Genomic DNA, 19,295 nt, shown 5'->3' on the forward strand with positions numbered 1-19,295 from the left:
TAAAAATCTCCTGCTTCACATCCCTCTCGTTTTCAAACACACATAAAACAAATGCCTTTTATTGCTGAAAGAAGTGCATAAGAGAAGGACATTTCCATTTACTGTGCTCTCGTGAGACCCTATCTGGAGTACTGTGTCCAGCTCTGGGGCCACCAACAGCAGAAGGACACGGAGCTGTTGGAGCGGGGCCAGAGGAGGCCCTGGAGATGCTGGGAGGGCCGGAGCCCCTCTGCTGTGAGGACAGGCTGAGGGAGCTGGGGGGGTTCAGCCTGGAGAAGAGAAGGCTCCGGGGAGACCTTGGAGCCCCTTCCAGTCCCTAAAGGGGCTCCAGGAAAGCTGGGGAGGGACTCTGGATCAGGGAGGGGAGCCATGGGATGAGAGGGAACGGTTTTACACTGAAAGAGGGGAGATTTAGATGGAATCCGAGGAAGAAATTCTTTATGATGAGGGTGGTGAGCCCCTGGCCCAGGTTGCCCAGAGAAGCTGTGGCTGCCCCATCCCTGGAGGGGTTCAAGGCCAGGCTGGATGGGGCTTGGAGCAGCCTGGTCTGGTGGGAGGTGTCCCTGCCCAGGGCAGGGGGTGGAACGGGATGACCTTTAAGGTCCCTTCCAACCCAAACCATTCTGTGATTCTAGGATTGCAAAACCTCATATTAAAGAGGGATGAAAGCTCTAGTAAAAGTTAACACTCATCCTGAATTTCAAGACTATAGTCATGAATTACTCCTTATTAATACCTATATAATAGCAAACCATCAAGCTGTTTGAAGGTGGGCAGTAAGGTCTGCCCAAGGGAAAAATGCTAGGTTGGCTGCATTACACTGCGTTCCTCCTGGCCTCCTAAAGCCCATAATGTACCTCCAACACCAAGCCCACAGCCACCACGTCCCAGACCCCGGCTTCTTTGTTTCCTCTCCTCAGCTCGTCAGAAATGTTCACTACCCACCACATTTCCCTGCACTTCAGCTGTGGCGGAAGTAATCCATAAATATCTCCTACTAATCTTCTGAGGGTACTGCAATATTTGCACTAAATCTTTAGGGATCTCAGGATGACGGATGTAAATAATCTTTATCATGTACTAAAGGCATTTTCTGCCAAGATATATATCAATAATTTACAGAATTACAATTAGCCAGCAAGTAAGTACAGTGAAGTTCAGTAAAATAAGCACTTAACAATGTAATGAAGGTGACAACACTAGATCTACTATGCATCAATTAGTCTTTTTAATCCCCGTTACAGCCATTTATTATTAAAGAAATATGAAGCTACAAAGACACAGATGTGAAACCAAGTCACCCACCGAACACACTAAACCACACGGTTATCTTACCACAGGTGGCACTAGCGAGGTCAGAATTAAATGATTGCTCATGTAGAAATAGGCACATGTGCATCAAAATATCAATTTATTGCTTCTCCGTACTACCTGTAATGTTGAAAGAGGGATTCTGTTGTACTCATCGTATAGATGAGGACCTGCATGGCACAATTTGCTTGCGGCCACAGCTGAATCCATTGGCTGCCCGCCATCCTCCAGACTGAACCGCGAGACCCGACTGTCTGCGATGTTCTGTACTGAATTATTAATACCCGTCTGATATCACATCCCATGTCAGAAGTCAGAGGCACCTTTTGGATATTCTCCCACCCTGCTGCCGAAGAAACAATACTTGAAATCAGAGAGGGGGTGATCCACCACGCTCCCGTAACACTGAGCAGTGCAATCCCGCTGCACCCCAAACAGCTCTCTGCGATCTCCTGGGAAACCTGATATGAAAAGGCTTCTGCCCCTGAAAGAAGGTAGTGGCTACCCGCTTGCAAATCCCTTACCGAGTTGTTTAAAAGAGCAGTCAAAAGCTTTAAAGAAGCAGTTACGTTGCTTCTAGATTTGGGGAAAATCCTTGGAAGTAGAAAGAAAATTCACATCAAAGTCTTGTTGAGCGCAGTCAGGTGAATCTGAAGCTTTACGCTTCTCTGGGCTGAACTCACTGCATCGCTTAGTTTATTTCACAGGGGCACAGCAAGGTTTAATTGCCTCCTTTTGAGATACTTTTAGGATTTTTGGGTGGAAAGCACGAGGAGTGCCCACAGTATAGAAAGAAGCAGGTCAGCTTTACGAAGTGGTGAGCAGGAATACGAAATCCTGAGTGACATCTGACCATGTGAATACTTGAAGACAAAGCTCATTTCTGAGCTGGAAGGACCACTTACAGCAAAGTGCCACAAAATAGCTCCACGCTGAACAAGGGGGGGGGGGGGGGGGGGGGGGCGGAAATCAACTGTTTTTCCAGAAGAATGCTTAACTTGATACTATTGTGTTTAAACTCTGCAAAGTTAGGTCGTAGACAATAAAATGAGATAAGGAAGAGTGAGCAAAAAAAACCAACCTGAGCCCAAACCAAAACATGTCTCCTTTCTGTAGGCAAAATAAAAGGTGAAAAAAATATGGAAAAACTATTTAATGACTATGAGCTTTACCCAACCCTTAACGAAACGAGCAGAATCAAATGAGAAGGCCCATCCCTGACAACTCACCGGCAGAAGGTGAACAAGGAAACCCGCACCCCAAACATTTTGGCTGCCACGCCAAAGATGCCTTTCAGAAACCCGTTCTTCAAGGCTTTAACGTTTCATTTGTAATAGCATTTTCTTTTTTGGACAAACACTTGCCATCCAAATTGCACAACTTGGCTTCGAGGAAGTTATAAGAGTTATTGATGCAGTCTGAACACGGTAAGGGAACAATCAACTTGTTGCAAACATTTCAAGAGAATTCACCTGATTCCGTGACAAAAACAACTGCGTCTTTTGTAATCAGATCTAAGCACAGCCACAGCACAACCATTTTATTTGTCAATTCTTGCACTTGAGGCATGGTGATAAACCCGCAAAACCACAGTTCTATCGAGCAATGCATTACATTTTTCATGCATTGTTGCCAGCATACCTGAACCTTCCTCCCTAGTCCGTTTCCCAGAAGATGCCCACAGACATGCCAAGCCTCTAATGCAGTTTAAAACCACCCTATTTTAGAGCTGCCAGAGAAGTTTTCATCGCTTGCCATGAAAGTTCACGCTGGCCTCAATTCCACAACAGAGAAACACGATACACAGCGGAGAACCCAGGAGCCCTGAACTTTGCATCCTTCAGCAACAAGAGGGGTACAGCTTTCCGTACACCTATCCCTAGCGCTGGAAGCTTAAAAAGCTCCCAGCAATCTCACCCCCGTTGCTGCTATCAGGAAAGGAAGTATTATTAGGCAGTTTAGGGTTTAAAATTATATCGCCAGTCTAAGGACTTGGATATCTATCTCATTTTAAGGAAAGGTAGCATCAAATCCCCACCTAAATTTTGAAAGCCTCTCCTCTCCTCCCTGCCCCAGTCTAACCACGCACAGAGCACCAAGGCTGCAAAAAGAGTACCCTATTATATATATCCATACATAATGTAGTCAATATAGGAAAAAACCTACAATTCCTATAGAACACTAAAACATCCCCCCAAGGGGTTTACCAGTAAGCGTGCCACAGAAAGGATGCTATTGGGGTGATGCACTGTACATGCCTCAGAGGCTACTGTATTACTTATTGAAGGCTTTTCTCCTCTGATTAATGGGGTCCCCTTACAGCACAGATGGCTGAGGTAAGATGGGAGCCTCCACTACATGAACAGTCCTCTCACAAACAAATAACCGAGAGCCAACTTGCTTTTCCTGCAAGGTAAGTGCACCTAAATGCATTAAAACTGGCTTGGGCACGGTGACACATGCTGCCGTCCCATCTGACACAAACGAAGTGACAAATATTCACGGATTTTGCAAGAGGTATGAAGAATCTCGGCTCTATGGACTCCCATTGCTCTGAATGTGCAATTATATGGAAACGCCATAAAAAACCTTCCCGTTTCTAAGCTGCTGATACAGACCCATTTTAGAGAGCCATTTCTGCTCTAAAAAATTACACTGATTGTACTTTTTGCTGTTTCTCTACCCCTCTCACTCTTAAAACTCTGTATTTTGATTACTATGATGACCATTACACACTTGCAAAGAGTTAGTAATCTTTATGCGGAGTCTCTCAGAAGGAAAATTGGCTTACATCCCTAAGCCCAGCTTGTTTCATGCTCTAATGCCTGCTCTAGTAAAACTTAGATAAAAACCACACTTACTTCATCTCTATATAGAGGACTCGTATAATACATGATATCCATCGCGCTGCTGTTCAGCATGTCCCTTAAACCTCGTACTTTATCCGGAGTAATGGAGTCCACAGTGTCTGGAAAATAAAAAAAAAAAGACTCGAGTCACATGCGGGAGAATGATAAAATCCAAACAAGGCACGTGCAGAGAACACGGGATGGAACTTCTGGGGACAATTTTGCAGGCTGCAGCTACTGGAACGGCACAAGAACCAGTAAGCAAGCAACTTACCTCCATCGAGGGTAAGTTTTGATCTCCATTCAACCGGGAGAAATTCAACGTGCGTTGCAAGATTGGAAAAATACTTTTCTTCTATTTTTCTTGCAGTATCTCGCATCCTGTAAAAGAGAAAAGAGAACATGTTCCCGTAAAGACTGCTGTTGGTGCAGTGCATCCAGGAATAACGCATTTCTCACATTACTACTTTTCAAGTATGCAATGCGTGCTTATTAACACGGATAATTACCTCAATCTCATGCTTTTGTTATAAAGTGCTTCAATTCTTATTCAATGAAAAATTCTCTACATTACACGCTCAAAAGGGTTTCAAAAACTTTAAATATATTACACTACAGGCTTAACATCAATCACTTAAGTTCAGCTGAAAGACATCTGTTAACTTCAGTGGGTTTGGGGTAGAATGCAACCAAAAATTCAGAATTTTATCAGTGCCTCGAAATCTTGAATCCCTTTAGATCACCAGTTTAGACCAGTATGTAAGGAAGATAGTTCAGTGCTTTTAAACACAAAGAAAACTATTAAGAATATTGCTTGAGAAGTCAGAATTTACTTTTAATTTCACGTATCAAATTGGAAGGCTTGAGAGTTCTCAGAGTGAGAAACAGGATCATTTATTAGCGTTTCAGTGTGCAGCGGTGAAGGGACAGGCTAAATGTCCTGTTAAAAGACTTTTCATTTTTTAAGCATATCTGAACACGAACACGGAGGCACCTCTATCAAGGGATGCAAGAAACTTAAAGTATCTAAAAACCAAAGTATATCTGGACCCTCTCTGTTCTTTGGGGGAGAAGGGGAATAATGGTGTGTTATATTCTTTTAAAAATACCACTTTATTAGTGTTGTGTGAAAGACTGCTCAGAAAAAAAAGAAAGCCAGCATCAAATTGTACAAGACAGTAAAATATCCAAGCGTTCCACCAAACACATTCAGCAGCCAAACTGAGAAAGCTTTATATTTCCTTTCTTTTCTTTACATGAATCTCAGCTCCCAGGGGTATTAGCATTTTTGAAGATGAGCACGACAAACTAAACCTGACCGAGCGGCAGCAGTGCTGGCTTTCCAGCAGCTGGTTCCCAGTTCCAAGCATCAGAGGGGTTTTCCTTTCCGAGACAAAGCCCAAAGTTTCAACACGGGTTTTATTTTCTCCTATTTTCAAAGAAAACCCTTTTAATGATTGCTACAACCAAAGGCATGATGACACTAATCTCCCGTCTGTACTTCTACCCATCCGAATGCAGTTTAGTAAGTTTAACCCCTTAGCTGAGACACTTTCTATGAATATATTAATGCTCCTCTGTTCGCCTTCAATAGAAGTCATGGAATGGTTTGGGTTGGAAGGGGCCTTAAAGATCACCCAGTGCCATCCCCTGCCCTGGGCAGGGACACCTCCCACCAGACCAGGTTGCTCCAAGCCCCATCCAGCCTGGCCTTGAACCCCTCCAGGGATGGGGCAGCCACAGCTTCTCTGGGCAACCTGGGCCAGGGGCTCACCACCCTCACAGCCAAGAATTTCTTCCTCAGATCTCACCTAAATCTCCCCTCTCTCAGTTTAAAACCATTCCCCCTCGTCCCATGGCTCCCTTCCCTGATCCAGGGTCCCTCCCCAGCTTTCCTGGAGCCCCTTTAGGGACTGGAAGGGGCTGGAAGGTCTCCGCGGAGCCTTCTCTTCTCCAGGCTGAACCCCCCCAGCTCTCTCAGCCTGTCCTCCCAGCAGAGGGGCTCCAGCCCTCCCAGCATCTCCGGGGCCTCCTCTGGCCCCGCTCCAACAGCTCCGTGTCCTTCCTGCACTGAGGACTCCAAAGCTGGACACAGCACTGCAGGGGGGGGTCTCACCAGAGCAAAGGAGAGGGGCGGAAAGGGAAGGGGAAAGGGAAGGGAGCATCCTTTACATGCTGTCTTCGAAAGCAGTTACCAATGGCCTGACCAAACAGCCAAGAAACAAAACTAATCAGCACCTCTATTTTTTTTCCCTGGTTTGGTTGCACTCCTAATCTCCCAGTCTCTAGTCCAATGAGATAGCAAAGGTTTAAGTAAAGCACAATGTCCTTCCCATGATGAGGAAAAAAACCCCACAATTCAGCAAGAGGATCTCCTTAAACTGGGGTTAATTTAAGGCTCGAACTGACACAGCCTTGCAAGGCACGGAACAACCCTCCCCACCACCATCCCACACAACACACCTCTACTTCAGCCCAACTTCAGCCGAGCAGATTTTTCTAGATTATCAAGAAGATAAAAAACTCAGTAAATACAAGAATATTCCTGGAGTCCCTGAGTAACCAAAACAAAAGAGAAACACATCTGTCTGAACAACATCAGATGATTACTAGCACAAGGAAACGTAGGGACCTAAAATCTAAATGAATATTCTTTGGAAATGCTAACAATTCTTTGGTCTTGCCAAGGCAGCTTAAATTTCTCTGGGTGAAGGAGGATGGTGGCCAGCTATGACGAACTCAGAAACAGTAAGTTTAGCAGAAAACCCGCCAAGCAGCAATCTAAAGCTGTAAAAGCACAGAAACGTTGTATGAATAAAGCAAAGAATTCTACACAGCAACAATCACTTTAAATGAAGGAATCGGTAAGTAACCTGGTCCTAATAGTGTAGGAAAAAACATCCAAATTATTTACACATCAGTAGCAGCTGTAAATTTTATGAAGAAATAGCTATTAGAGCTACTGACATCTCCATCTTCCGATACAACAGCTACAGGGCTTCTTCCTGTTCCAAAGGATCCAGGTCTTGCTAAAGCTATTCACAGCCAAACTGACACAGAGGATTTCTTTAACTAAAAATCTCCTTTCTAAAGCTAGTTATATGATTTTGGAAAAAATCAGTGCAGCCCAGCAATTCTGCCAGAGCTTTTGGAAAAAGCTTCACATGGGAGAAGACACATTTTCCCCAGAGCTTTGGGAAAAGCCTCCTGAAAACTGTGCCAGCTTTGCGTTCTTACCCAAAATTTTGCGGAAGGCAAACCCTAATTTTACTCGGATCTGGAAGATTCCTTCCCTACATCATCTGAGGTTGTGCATGGTGCAGCCTCCGGCACAATAGTCCCAATTTCTGCTAGAACGGATTATGGACAAACATTCAAAAGCTCTTGGGTACAACACAAAACCAAAACCCAACTCTGTGCGTGTCGTCCTTATGCCTGGCAAAATATATTCAGGTGGAAGTTCACAAAAGGTCTGTTTCAACAAATTTTTGTTACCTGCCACTTCACCAGTGTCAAATCACATGTGCAGTGATTGTGTTCCTCAGCGTTGCAAGCGTGCTCCCCGCTCCGATATGCTGCATTTCACGCTAACTTTATGAAGCTGGTTCATACTACCAACTACTGGCTGGAGTTTCGCAGGTTACAAACTATGTAGTTACAAAACTATTTCATTTTTTGCCTTTCGCTAAACTTTCTGAGGCAAGCCAGTTTTGTGCTACTAGCCAAATACCATCAGAGGGGCAATTATTCTCTCTCTCATTATTTCACAGCAGGAATGTCACCCCCATCTCCTGATCGCAAGGATCACGGAGGCATTAAAACACACCAGCACAACGATTCCCGAGGCAACCCATCTCATTAACAGCGAATGGCACTGTTCAACATCTCCCACTGATTTCGATCAACAATTTTATATTATAAATTCTAATAAAAATTGTGGTGTAATTGCCAAGCAAGGTGGCTACGCTCACACGCAAACCCCCAGACCTGCTATACACATGCTTACCTTCTCTGCTCGAAAGGCTTTCCCCCCCCCCCCACCCTTCTTCTGGCTTTTTAAACATAAATATTTTGAGCTATTTTATTAGTCCCTCTGCTCACTTGCTAAATTAACACCAACCGAAGTCATAAATCCTCATTTAAACAGGCAAAGAATTCTTCTCCTTTCCAGTGCAAACGGATGTTGAAATATTGACCCCAGAGCAACAATTACTTAAATCTATACACCAAAACACATGGTAACAACTAAAATTTATTATTTCTCCAAGAAAAAAAAAAAAAAAAAATCACTCAGGTGCAGATGCAACGCATACCTTAGAAAACATTTTGACATATTGCTGTTTTCCATGCAAGAAGCAATGGCCTGAAAATAGATACTTTGAGACTCACCATAAATAAAATGTGCTTGGCTGCCTTTCTCTGATTAAAATAATAAATAATAAACCCATATTTTCACAGGTATACATCCTTGCTTAAGCAAGTATATTGCAGAGATATGGTAACATATTTACGATTATTGCTGTGGGGTTTGTTTTTTTTTTTTTTTTAAATCTTATGCTACTAATTTTACTCTTGTGGAGCAAATCACAAATACTACATTAAAAACTGGAGAGCTGCAAACAACTTGGCTTCAGCTAGTTCACAAATTTTATAAAACGACCTTGAGAGTTGGTAACAGAGCAAAATGCCTGAAGGCTTGAAGATGTTACTCGTTTTATTCCCAAGTCATCTTTGCAGATTCGCTTCCATCAGATGATCCATAGCCAAGAAAAAAGGGAATGGTTTTTAATTTAAAAAACATTACAACGCAAACTTCTTACACTGAACTCTTGATTTCAGAGATAGGGCAATGGGATGTCCCTACAAAAAAAAAAACCCCTGTAAAGTCTCTACTGCCTGCAAAACACGTGGATCCATCCCTGGATTTCGGTCACACAACTGGTAAATTATGCCCCAAAGCATTCCCCACCTGCTTCCACCATGCTGGAGCTCCCTAAACGGAGGGCAGCACTCACTGCCTCTTTCAGGAAATAATACCACGCGTTCTTGAGGAAACTCAGGGCTGGCTTGAACTAAATTTGGTATAAATCGAAGTGAGAGTAGCGGGCATGAGTAATAAAAATTGCGATCTGCTCAAGGCAGAGGAAACGAAAGGGAGGTTTCATTTTCCTAAACGCCTACCCGCACCACAGAAATGCAAACTCAAGTCTTACTCTAGGCGGGTTTCAAAGAACAACGGCAAGACACAAGTCGTCTTCTGGAAGGTGTCCCTGCCCATGGCAGGGGGTTGGAATGAGATGATCTTTAAGGTCCCTTCCAACCCAAACCATTCCGTGATTCTGCCACTGTTCTTCAGGGATTCATCTGCTCTCAGACCAGACGCAGTAAGACCGCTGCTCAGGACGCAGAATCATTTAGCTTGGAAAGGACCCTTAAGATCATCCAGTCCAACCATAAACCTAACACCGCCAAGTCCACCACTAAACCATGTCCTGAAGTGCCACGTCTACATGTCTTTTAAATACCTCCAGGGATGGGGACTCAACCCCTTCCCTGGGCAGCCTGTTCACTTTTGGACTACCATCCACTCGCATGCATGCTCTCAGCCTGGGAGGCAACAGGTTGGTGAAATATCTTTTTTCAAATGAGTCTGTAATAAGAAGAGGACAGAAATAATCCTGCGCGTGGCTTCCTACAGATGAGCTTTAGTACTTGTAAAAGGTGTAGCAAATGGATGTGCTCCGGGCTTGGATAGACATTGACAGAGTTATAGGATGATAGGTGAGTCACATGCAGACTCATTTTACTTTGGAAGACAGACAGAAATTGTAGCATGCAGACAAAGTGAGCACGATCGTGATTCACACTTCGTCCTTTTCGAGAATAACGGGACTCAGCATGATCAAAGGAACTCGAGCTGCTCAGTTGGTTGATTATGGGATTCCCGAGACAAGCCTGTGGAGATCCAAGTGCTCCAAGTGCACCATTTGCCAAACGAGATGTTGGCTTTGGTATAGAGCTGATTTGGCATTCCTCGTCCCTGTTATCATCCCCTGCCTCCTCGCCTCTCGCTCCCATCTTCCAGAGAGGGTTCCAGTTGTTCTGACCAACTGCAGGGATCCAGTTTACAAAGGGATCATACCGAAATTGGTGCTGGTGTGGGCAGGAAAAGGGCAGCACCGGGCAGAAATGAGGGCTGTGGGGGTGGGGACAGGAACCAGAATGGATCTAGAGATACATCTAAGCCCTGGACAGGCTATTACAGCTTCCACCTGCTATGCAGTCGTGTTAGCTAATTAAAAAATTTACGCAAAACAAGCTCTTATGAAAGTATTTAATGCCCTAACTATCACCTTTTACCTCTTGGGTTGAACTTCTCATTTAGCTTGCAAGACAAGCTCAAGTTGAAACCTGTAAGGCAATTTTTACCATTTGGATACGTAATTTCAGAAAAACATGCAATTATTACCAGCACCAAAGAATTGAAAACAAGCACGTAATACGTATTGAATGCAATGTAAGCGTTTAAATGGAAAACGAGCAAAACTACCAGATACCTGAAAAGCTAAAAATTATAGGAAAAATTTTACAGGAAATCTTGATTTAAGATTCTAGCAGCATATATTTAATGCACTGAAAGGCCTCCGAGAGGCCCTGCACTCTGTAAGGGCTGGCACACCACTGGAAATTTACCAAAATAGCTATTCTGAAGTAATTATAATGATAATCCACAATTAAAATGCTTTCTAATGGGACTTGCAATAAAAATGTAAATTGGTGATTAGGGAACGCCAAGATGACGTCGCTTGTGCAGACAGCAATTTTTGGGCTCCGAGCAGCAGCCCAGGCAAATACCATTTTGGAATGAAAACAGGAGATTCAAGCAGAGGCAGACAGACACCAGCTCTAGGGAAAGAGCAGCCAAGAAGCCCCACAACATTACAGCCATTATGGGAACAGGCACAACAGTTACTCCACTCAATTTTCAAGCACAGGAGACGATGAAATCTAAGGGGCCAGCCTAAAGGTCTGACTTTTACCTAAGTCAGGCAAAACAACAGGGTATTTTTAAAGGGTATTGGAAACATGGGCAGTAACATTCCTAAATTCTATCTAACATAAGAACGCCATGCCACCCCCTCCCATAATCTAGAAGCACAAACTCAAGAAAATCAGAGATTAGGCTTCAGTGAAAAAATATTCCAAATAATGAAAGTGTGTAGAGCAAAATGAAAGGATATCCCAAAATGATATATTTTTTTAAAGTTAACATTGTACCTTATCAGAAACCTAGCAATGCCGGAATACTGTATCTGACAGCAAATAAAAAAACCTTCCAATTAAGTACATTATGCCACAATATCTTAGTTTGTATTACACAGAAATACAGAATATTCTATCTTCTTCCTTAAATAGTCATCCCTATGTCGCCGAAGCGGCCGACAGCACATTATTCTGCTCACGTTAGGTGAGGTGAATCACTGCTCCAGCCTGGAGGAGGTACTGTCTCTTCCCAGACAAGTTCTGCACTTAATACCAGCGCTGACAGGAGCAGCTTGTTGTACCAGCTGCTGCGCTACATTTAGATAATAAATGTGTTTAACTACACTGTGAAGAAACAAAACGATGCCACATCTACCAAAGACCTGCTCATTCAAGCATCAATAAAAGGCACCTTTTGCATTTACCTACTTACAGGGCACCCTGTAACCACGTTAATGACTAGATTCAACTCCATTCCTTAATGAAATCGGTGCACATAATTTTAAGTTACCCTGGAAGCAGAGTTCTGTTTTCACCTCTGTAACCAACAGGATCTGCCTAATGATGCAGATGCATCGTGTGAGCTGCACCGATTTCTTCTCGAGGCGGTACCCTGAGGACAGAGCACATCAAATGAGCTCTGGTAGGGTCTCTCACCAGCCTGGTTTACAGACAAAGCATTCCATGTCTGAGTTATAAACTGTATTTTTGCACTTTTCTTTCTTTTAAGACTACTCGTTCAAGGGAGGCTATGGTTTTGTGCTATGAACCAAAGTGTTGCTCTCACACAGGCTGAAATAAATACAAAAGTTTTATCCCAGGGTAGACTGAACCCCCCCAAGAAGCAACAATAAACATACATGCATCCTGGTTTGAGGACCAACTCGAACCAGGACAACGTGGCAAAGACAAAATGCTTCAGACAGTTTTTTTGTGGATGGTAGAAAGGGAAAGAACCTGAGAAAGTATTCCCTTCTGCAGATCCCAGAGTCCCTCCAAGCACCATGCCAAAAAACCGCAAGGTTTCATGGAGTTTGCCTCGTCCAACCTGCCTCATCGCTGTTCTCTCCCCATCTGTGGCCCAAAGCCCACAGAGAGGACTGGTGGTGGCACTCTGCGGAGGAACTTGGCCTGCCGGATGTCCTGGGGACTAAACCAAAAAGCACCTTTCTATTTCTAAAGGAAACACACGCCGCCTACCCGGGGGTTCCCACCCCACACGCATGTATCACAAGGGACATCCAGGTCCTTCAAAGCTGCACAACGATGAGTTATGAGGGCTGGTAGTGCCTTCTATATCTGCTGGCAGCACCCAGGTATTGATGAGGGAAGAAAGGAGCGGTGACAGTGACAGGCAGACCTATAGCTTAAGGTACAGATTTAGCACGGCTGCAACTACAGGTTTCCTACTAAAGAATGGGCATTTAATAGGAAAAAAACACACTAAGCCTTTTCTCCTTAGCTTCTACTTTAAAGTGCGAACAGTCAAAAAAATATTTCTCCTTCTCCATCTTATCATTTTTCAAAAGGCAACATTGGACACCCTGTGTCGCTAATGCAAAAGAATGTAAAAAAAAAATATATATTAAAAAATACACACATATATCATGGATGAAGGTGCTAACAGAAAGTGCTAGTATGGCTTGTGAGAGCTGCCACTGTGCTGGCCTGGCAGAGATTTCTTCTAAAATATCTTCCTAGAACATATGGGATGCTCCCCACTGATAAGTACTAAGCTATCAAAAAAAAAAAAAAGAGGAAAAAAAAAAAGGATTTCAATTTAAAATGATACTTTCGTTTGCAGATTTTGTACAGAATCCACAATTTATGCCAATAATTAGCACTTTAAAAGGCCATGCAATACTGTCTGTTGTTTCTTGAGGATATGAGCGAGATTTACTGAAGGACAAAAAGTCTTGTTTCCTTTTTAGGTAAAAGATTTCATGTAATTGGCTGTCGATCAAAGCAGGACTTCTTATGGAATGAATACCTGTGCAGTGTGTCCTGAGCTGAAGTTAACCCACCCATACAAGCCCTCTGTGTATGTTCGATGGAAGGCGGGGCAGGGAGAAAGAAAAAGCAGAAAACCCTGATAATTCCAAGGTGGAAGTTTTATTTCTTGCCGCTGTTAAAGCAGCAACTTATATTTAGGGTATTGGCATTTCCAGTAGAATTGCATCCTACAAAAATTTAAGTTTTTACATTTATTTTGGTGACCTGCTTTAGCTTTTTATCAAGGGCTATGGATCCATTTCTCTTTGGTTTTGATTGCTTGCTCTCAAACAACAGGAATAAAAGAGCAGCGAAGTGGCAGCACAAGAGGAGGAGGGAAGAGCAGGCTGGTTGTTTTGAGATGACAAATGACACCGCAGTGACATCAACAGTCTACTCTACTGCACCAGAGGACACTGGAGTGGGACAATGAGCTGAATGAACACGAAGAGCCTGCTGACACGATGGTACACACCACGGCAACGGCAGATAAGCACTGACATTCTGCAATTAAAGAGGTTCACAAAGCTCCTACCACAAGATCAGCAATCTCAGCTCTACACACACTGTCACAAGAGTCACTGAGTACGTCGCTATTTCTGTCAACTCTGATGGAACGTGGAACTATTTGTGACAAACGTATTAAACCATCTGCGCAAGACTGATCTGCAGTTAACACTTTTTTATCCTCTTCTTTCTGCTAATGAAGCGGTCCTCAACACCACCTCATCCCTCACAGTGCTGTCATCACCACTTTACAATTTCTTCTGATATTCAAAAGTCTTTTCAGGTACAGAATTTTCACTAGCTCCGGAGTTTCTCTTCCCATTCACCAGTACCCTAAGTGGCCTTCTGAATTAGCTCAGATTTCAAATCAGAACCCATTTGTCTTGACAAAAGACATTCAATGAAAAGACCTGGTAAGCTTTTAACCAGGGCTGCTACAAATTCATGGGCCAGTGCCTTAAAAGTCACAAGTGTTGGCCATGAAAACGGAATATATCTTTGCTCTTCTCGCTCTTGCAGCTGCTCTCACCAAGTCCATACATCCAAATTAACATAGAAAGTAGCGTACCCGCAATATAAATACTAATGAATCAGGGGAAGAGGAGGAGAGAGAAACAAAAAAAGACAGAGCATAAACCAAAGGTTCTGCTGTTATTTATAACAACAGCCTTATATTCAGGCTAGAGTTGGTACTGCAAATATTACGAAGCACTCACATAGCTGTATTTTTGATGATCCTTCCTTGGTCCATTTTCTGCCCAATACCATGCACAACAAACACAATGTGACTAGTTTGTGGTGGCTTGTCTTCTAACGTAGCTTCTTCTACATAGCCTCTATGTAGCCTTGTCCCACTACTTGAAGCTGTAGAAAAAACATTATCCTACGTCAGTTACATTCGACCACGCGCAACGGTCTCATATGTTGACAGAAGCTTGACTAGTCTCAGACCAATACATTAAAGTAATCTGAAAATAAGATAATACATAAAGGAAGAGCATGCATTTTCAAGTACCTGCAATTTTAAACTTCTCAGATATTTGAGCAGCTAGGTGATATTATGACAGTTAACGTATTAACAGGCCATTTCTACTGTAAAGATAATTAATTTCAGAGATGTTTTGAAAAACAACTTTTTAGACAACAGTGTATGATTGTCCATCAACTTCTACAACACAGTACCCTCCTTCTGTGTGTCTCCATCATTAAACTCCCTTACATCCCCACCTTACTTCCACAGCATGGGAGGATCATGGAAATGATCTGGCCACAAAAACTGGTAAGCGTTGTCATTCCTTCTCTGACCCAGTTGAAAAGCTTTACAATCTTTCCATTTTGACAGGGAAAAACCTACGCTTTATTTCAAGCCAATCCAATCTCAAATTTTCCCACACGTTCCCCAGTTCAGTGGCCAAACCAAAAAAACCAAAAAACAAAAAACAAACCAAAACAAAAAACCCAATCAATTTCTTGGGGCAAATGTGGGTGTTTTCTCAGTGCTTGATGGCTTGAGAAACCCACTGGCACAGTGTGTCTCCATCCCCCTCTAGTGACAGACCCATGGAGAGGACCACAGCCCTGCAGGAGAGCTGGCTGGCCAGGCGGCCACCAAGACCTTCAGATGGCCATAGAGAGGAAGGCGGCATTATCAAGTGGGCTTCTACTTGGTATTTCTCTCCCCCAAAACGTTTAGGACGATCTTACTTATTTATTACACACCGCCCAAATTATGTTCTGGATACAGAACACTTCGTTTCTTCTGCAACTGAAGCACTGAATTATATTCATTCTGGGCAAACATTAATTAAGCATCCACCCAAGGGCCCTGTGGGGTAAGAGGGCATTAATTACGGAATGGAGGCATGGAGATTGAAGTCAAACCTATTACCCAATCTTGTCCCTTTGGTGGCCAAGGAACACAGCAGCTGTGTATGTTCTTGGTTTTGCTGTTGTCCAGCAGCGCACAGAAGCGCCACAACAGGCCAAGTTCCAATTTTCTACGTTGGCAATAATCTGCTTTTTCCTTGAGAGAGGCCATCCTCCCTTCCAACCATCCCAGCCTTCCTGGCTTTAAACTGGTAGTTTTGAGCTTAAATGAGCCCTGGTTCCTACTGGAAACAATTTCTGCCTAAAAGAAATTCTTCACCCTTCCTCTCGGTTCATACGTCTGTTTAATCAACGGGAAAAAAAGGCGAGAGGGGGTGAGAGGGGAAGGTATGATGGTGTATTTAAGGAATGCATCGCAGCTTGCAAGTAGACAGCGGTAAAATTCAGGTTGCAAAGGCAACTGTAATTCTTACATTGTAGCTGCTAGACTCTGCCACTATAATATTTTTTATATACTTACTATATAATGTCAACTGCTGCATCCAAAATAATAAAAAAAATACGTAATAAAAAATAAATTGTAGCCTATTCATATCTAGTTACAATTATGTACAACAACCTAAGGCACCTAGTATACTCTTCCATAGAAACTGCAATGGCCAAAGGGGGCTAGTCACAGATTAAAACTTCAAATTTAACATCTCCTTCTAGAGTTAAAGTAACAAAAACTTAAAATACCGGTATTGACGATATTCTTTACAAACCTGGGAGAAATATTACCTTTGGAAAACCCCAACTTTTGTGTAACAGTTCTTGCAATTTTAGATGTTGTTGCATCACTGTAAAGATACACTTCATCCACACTGTGCCAGTCCACATGGTTGCGACTCAACTTTAGACTATGAATAGCTGCAGCAAAAAGGAACAACATATAATTTAGATGGCTGGGGGGGGGGGGGGGGGGAGAAGCCTCTTCAAACACAGAGAGAGAGAAAAGTAATTTACACATGGGTTAAAATCTAGAGCTCCATTATATCTAAATCTGTATAACTTCTTACCTTGAAAAGTTTTTTTTATGTTTAGGATTAATCTCAGCAGGACAAGCAGCAGTTTGCAGACCACCCCTGAGGACATCTCACATCATTCTCCTCCCACCCTCATTTTGGGATGGTTGGTTTCCAAAATATTCCCTTTAGCTGAAAACAAAAGCCGGGGGAGAAGAAGGAGGGCAATGCATCCTGAAATATTGCAGGTTGGCGGGATGACGAGGTGGTTGCCATATGAACTCTTACCACTAGAAAAAGGGCAATTTCACTCCTATTTTCTCTCTCCTTGTCCATACAGCGAGATCCCTGGGTTTGACTGTATACTGCATTAAGACAGAAGCTTTCAAGGCTCCATTACTAGAAAGCTCCACTGCATTTCTTTCCTTTCAGAAATATCTTGGAGCTGGAAACACAGTTCAATGAGAAAGCCTCTGAATGAGTAATTTCTGGCACAGAACAGAATCTAGCCCTTTCAAAAGCCACTAAGAGCTCTAGTGTTTTTTGGGCAATTATTGTGTTTTCCAGATTTGGAACCGATTGAGCTCTGGGACTGACCCCCATGACACACTGCCCGATTGTCAGGATTAAGCACAGCGGGCATGTTATCATGCAAGTCAGAATTTCTCAGCTCAGGCTTAGAGCTTGCTCGAGCCAAGCAGTACCGCAGCTGTGCTGCTGGCAATTCGGATTTCACCTGAGTTTGGAAATCTGCTGCTTAGGTCTCACCTAACTGGGATACAGAACATTAGGAGAGCTGACAACGGCAATAGCCCTATGACAAAAAACCAAAAGTAGTGTTATTTAACTGTCATTGGTCTTGCTAAAAAGGCCAAAGTCATGGAAAACACCCAAAGGGGTTGTTTTGGGTTTGGTTTGTTTTTTTTCCCCGTAACAAGCAGAGCTCTAACCTGTCCCCTACCTGAAGACAGTCAAATGAATTTTTAAAACTCTTCTAAAAACGTTCTGAGAAAGCCTGTGCCATCACGATTTCACATTTTAACTCTGCTACAGCACAAACTAGCCGTGTTAAGCTAGACGTTGTCACCTTTCTCCTGTAGTATTTTTTGTTTCTTTGCCAAGGCAGATAGGCCTGACATACTCAGGTGAAAAACTAAGTGAAGTTTGTAAGAAACAAGGGGATTAGAAAAGGTTTACCCCTTCTCTTATAGTAAGCATCTGATTCACAAAAAATAACTACAACTCTATTGCTGTTTTACAGTGACAGAGCAAGAACAGGAAAGGAAGTAAGCCTGACTTTGAAGGTAACACCGGCCAGAGCAAGAAGCAGCCTAGTGAGAACTCAACGAACATGCAAACTGATTCTCCATGAACATCCCTGCGGGCGCAGAGATCAATCCATGTCCAGAAATCGCAATTTAGAACTGGAGAAGGAATGGAGATTCCCAGCAAAACTTCCCTCTTTCAGACTTGGAGACAATGCAGCACAGACTGTGACATCCTGAGACAGACACGCAGTCCAGGGGCAGAGGCAAGCAGGTCTTTAAGAGCTGTTCCACCCGCATTCTGTAAAATCCCTCTCAGAGGATGTTCCTGGGGAAGCTGACAGAGGAGGGCTGGAACCTTGATGCCTTTGGAGAGCGTTGTGCTCAACATCCAAAGCATGCAGAGGAAGAGATGGAGATGCCCACGGCTGAGTTGCTTATTACCACCGAAGAAGAAAAGCAGTTTGGGGAGGAGTGATCCTCAAACTCTTTCTGGAATCATTTCCAGCCTCTCTACTGGAAAGAATATACAGAAAGAAGTTGGTTTTCCCTACCCTGCATGAATTATTCTCACTGGGGAAGAATAAATTCCTAACTTGTACTCTTCTGGTCTTCTTCAAAAACACCTGTGTTGAAGGACACATCAAAATCAACTATAAGAACATGCAAGCACTGAGGAACTGCAAAGGAAATACCCAACACTATTTCTCTGTATGTTTAGTAAGGCTTTCAAAAGGGAACCTGAAAAATTTGGTCTACTGTTAACACAGGCACCACGTAAAACTACCAGTAACCTTCAGTAGGACGATACTCATCTCTCGACAACAGAGTAACTTACTTCTCTGAGATGTGGCGTTAACATCCACATTGCATTCAAGCTCAGATATATATTTTTTACAGCACTTGGACTATATGCTCTTCCTTTCTACCCAGCACTCAGAATAAAAAAAAATTAAAGCCACCCCAAAACCATGTGTTTGTTCTTGCTTCTCAGTTTTCCTTCAACTGCAAAATATCAGGAGTTTTTTAGGGAAGTGGCAGGATCCAGAACATGTATATGGACAATGCTTTTCAGAGAATCTTCCAATTTGCCAGTAAGATGATAAATTTTGCCATTTTATTGATATATTTGCATTTTATTTTGCATCTCTCAGTAATTTTGGTTTATCAACACATTCACTGCTTTGCTTTTGAGTGCCTGTCCACGTGCACGCTCCAGAGCAAGGTCCAAACCAGCAGTTTGGACTGAAATCACTGAAAAATAGTGGCTGCAGGAC

General features: G+C 43.1%; 1 protein-coding gene across 2 annotated transcripts in view; it reads right to left on the minus strand.

Moving 5' to 3' along the window:
- Positions 1-19,295, minus strand: part of DDHD1 (DDHD domain containing 1) — a 68,768-nt gene that overhangs the window by 22,354 nt on the left and 27,119 nt on the right. For both annotated transcript variants that reach the window (XM_054199798.1, XM_054199799.1), the window contains 4 exons: positions 16,530-16,658; positions 14,639-14,786; positions 4,435-4,541; positions 4,173-4,279 (listed from right to left, as the gene is read on the minus strand). In XM_054199798.1, the coding sequence (XP_054055773.1) occupies positions 4,173-4,279; positions 4,435-4,541; positions 14,639-14,786; positions 16,530-16,658 (491 nt within the window). The remainder of the gene's footprint in view (positions 1-4,172; positions 4,280-4,434; positions 4,542-14,638; positions 14,787-16,529; positions 16,659-19,295) is intronic.

The sequence above is a fragment of the Rissa tridactyla genome, chromosome 4 (assembly GCF_028500815.1).
Source record: "Rissa tridactyla isolate bRisTri1 chromosome 4, bRisTri1.patW.cur.20221130, whole genome shotgun sequence".
In the NCBI taxonomy this organism is placed as follows: domain Eukaryota; kingdom Metazoa; phylum Chordata; class Aves; order Charadriiformes; family Laridae; genus Rissa; species Rissa tridactyla.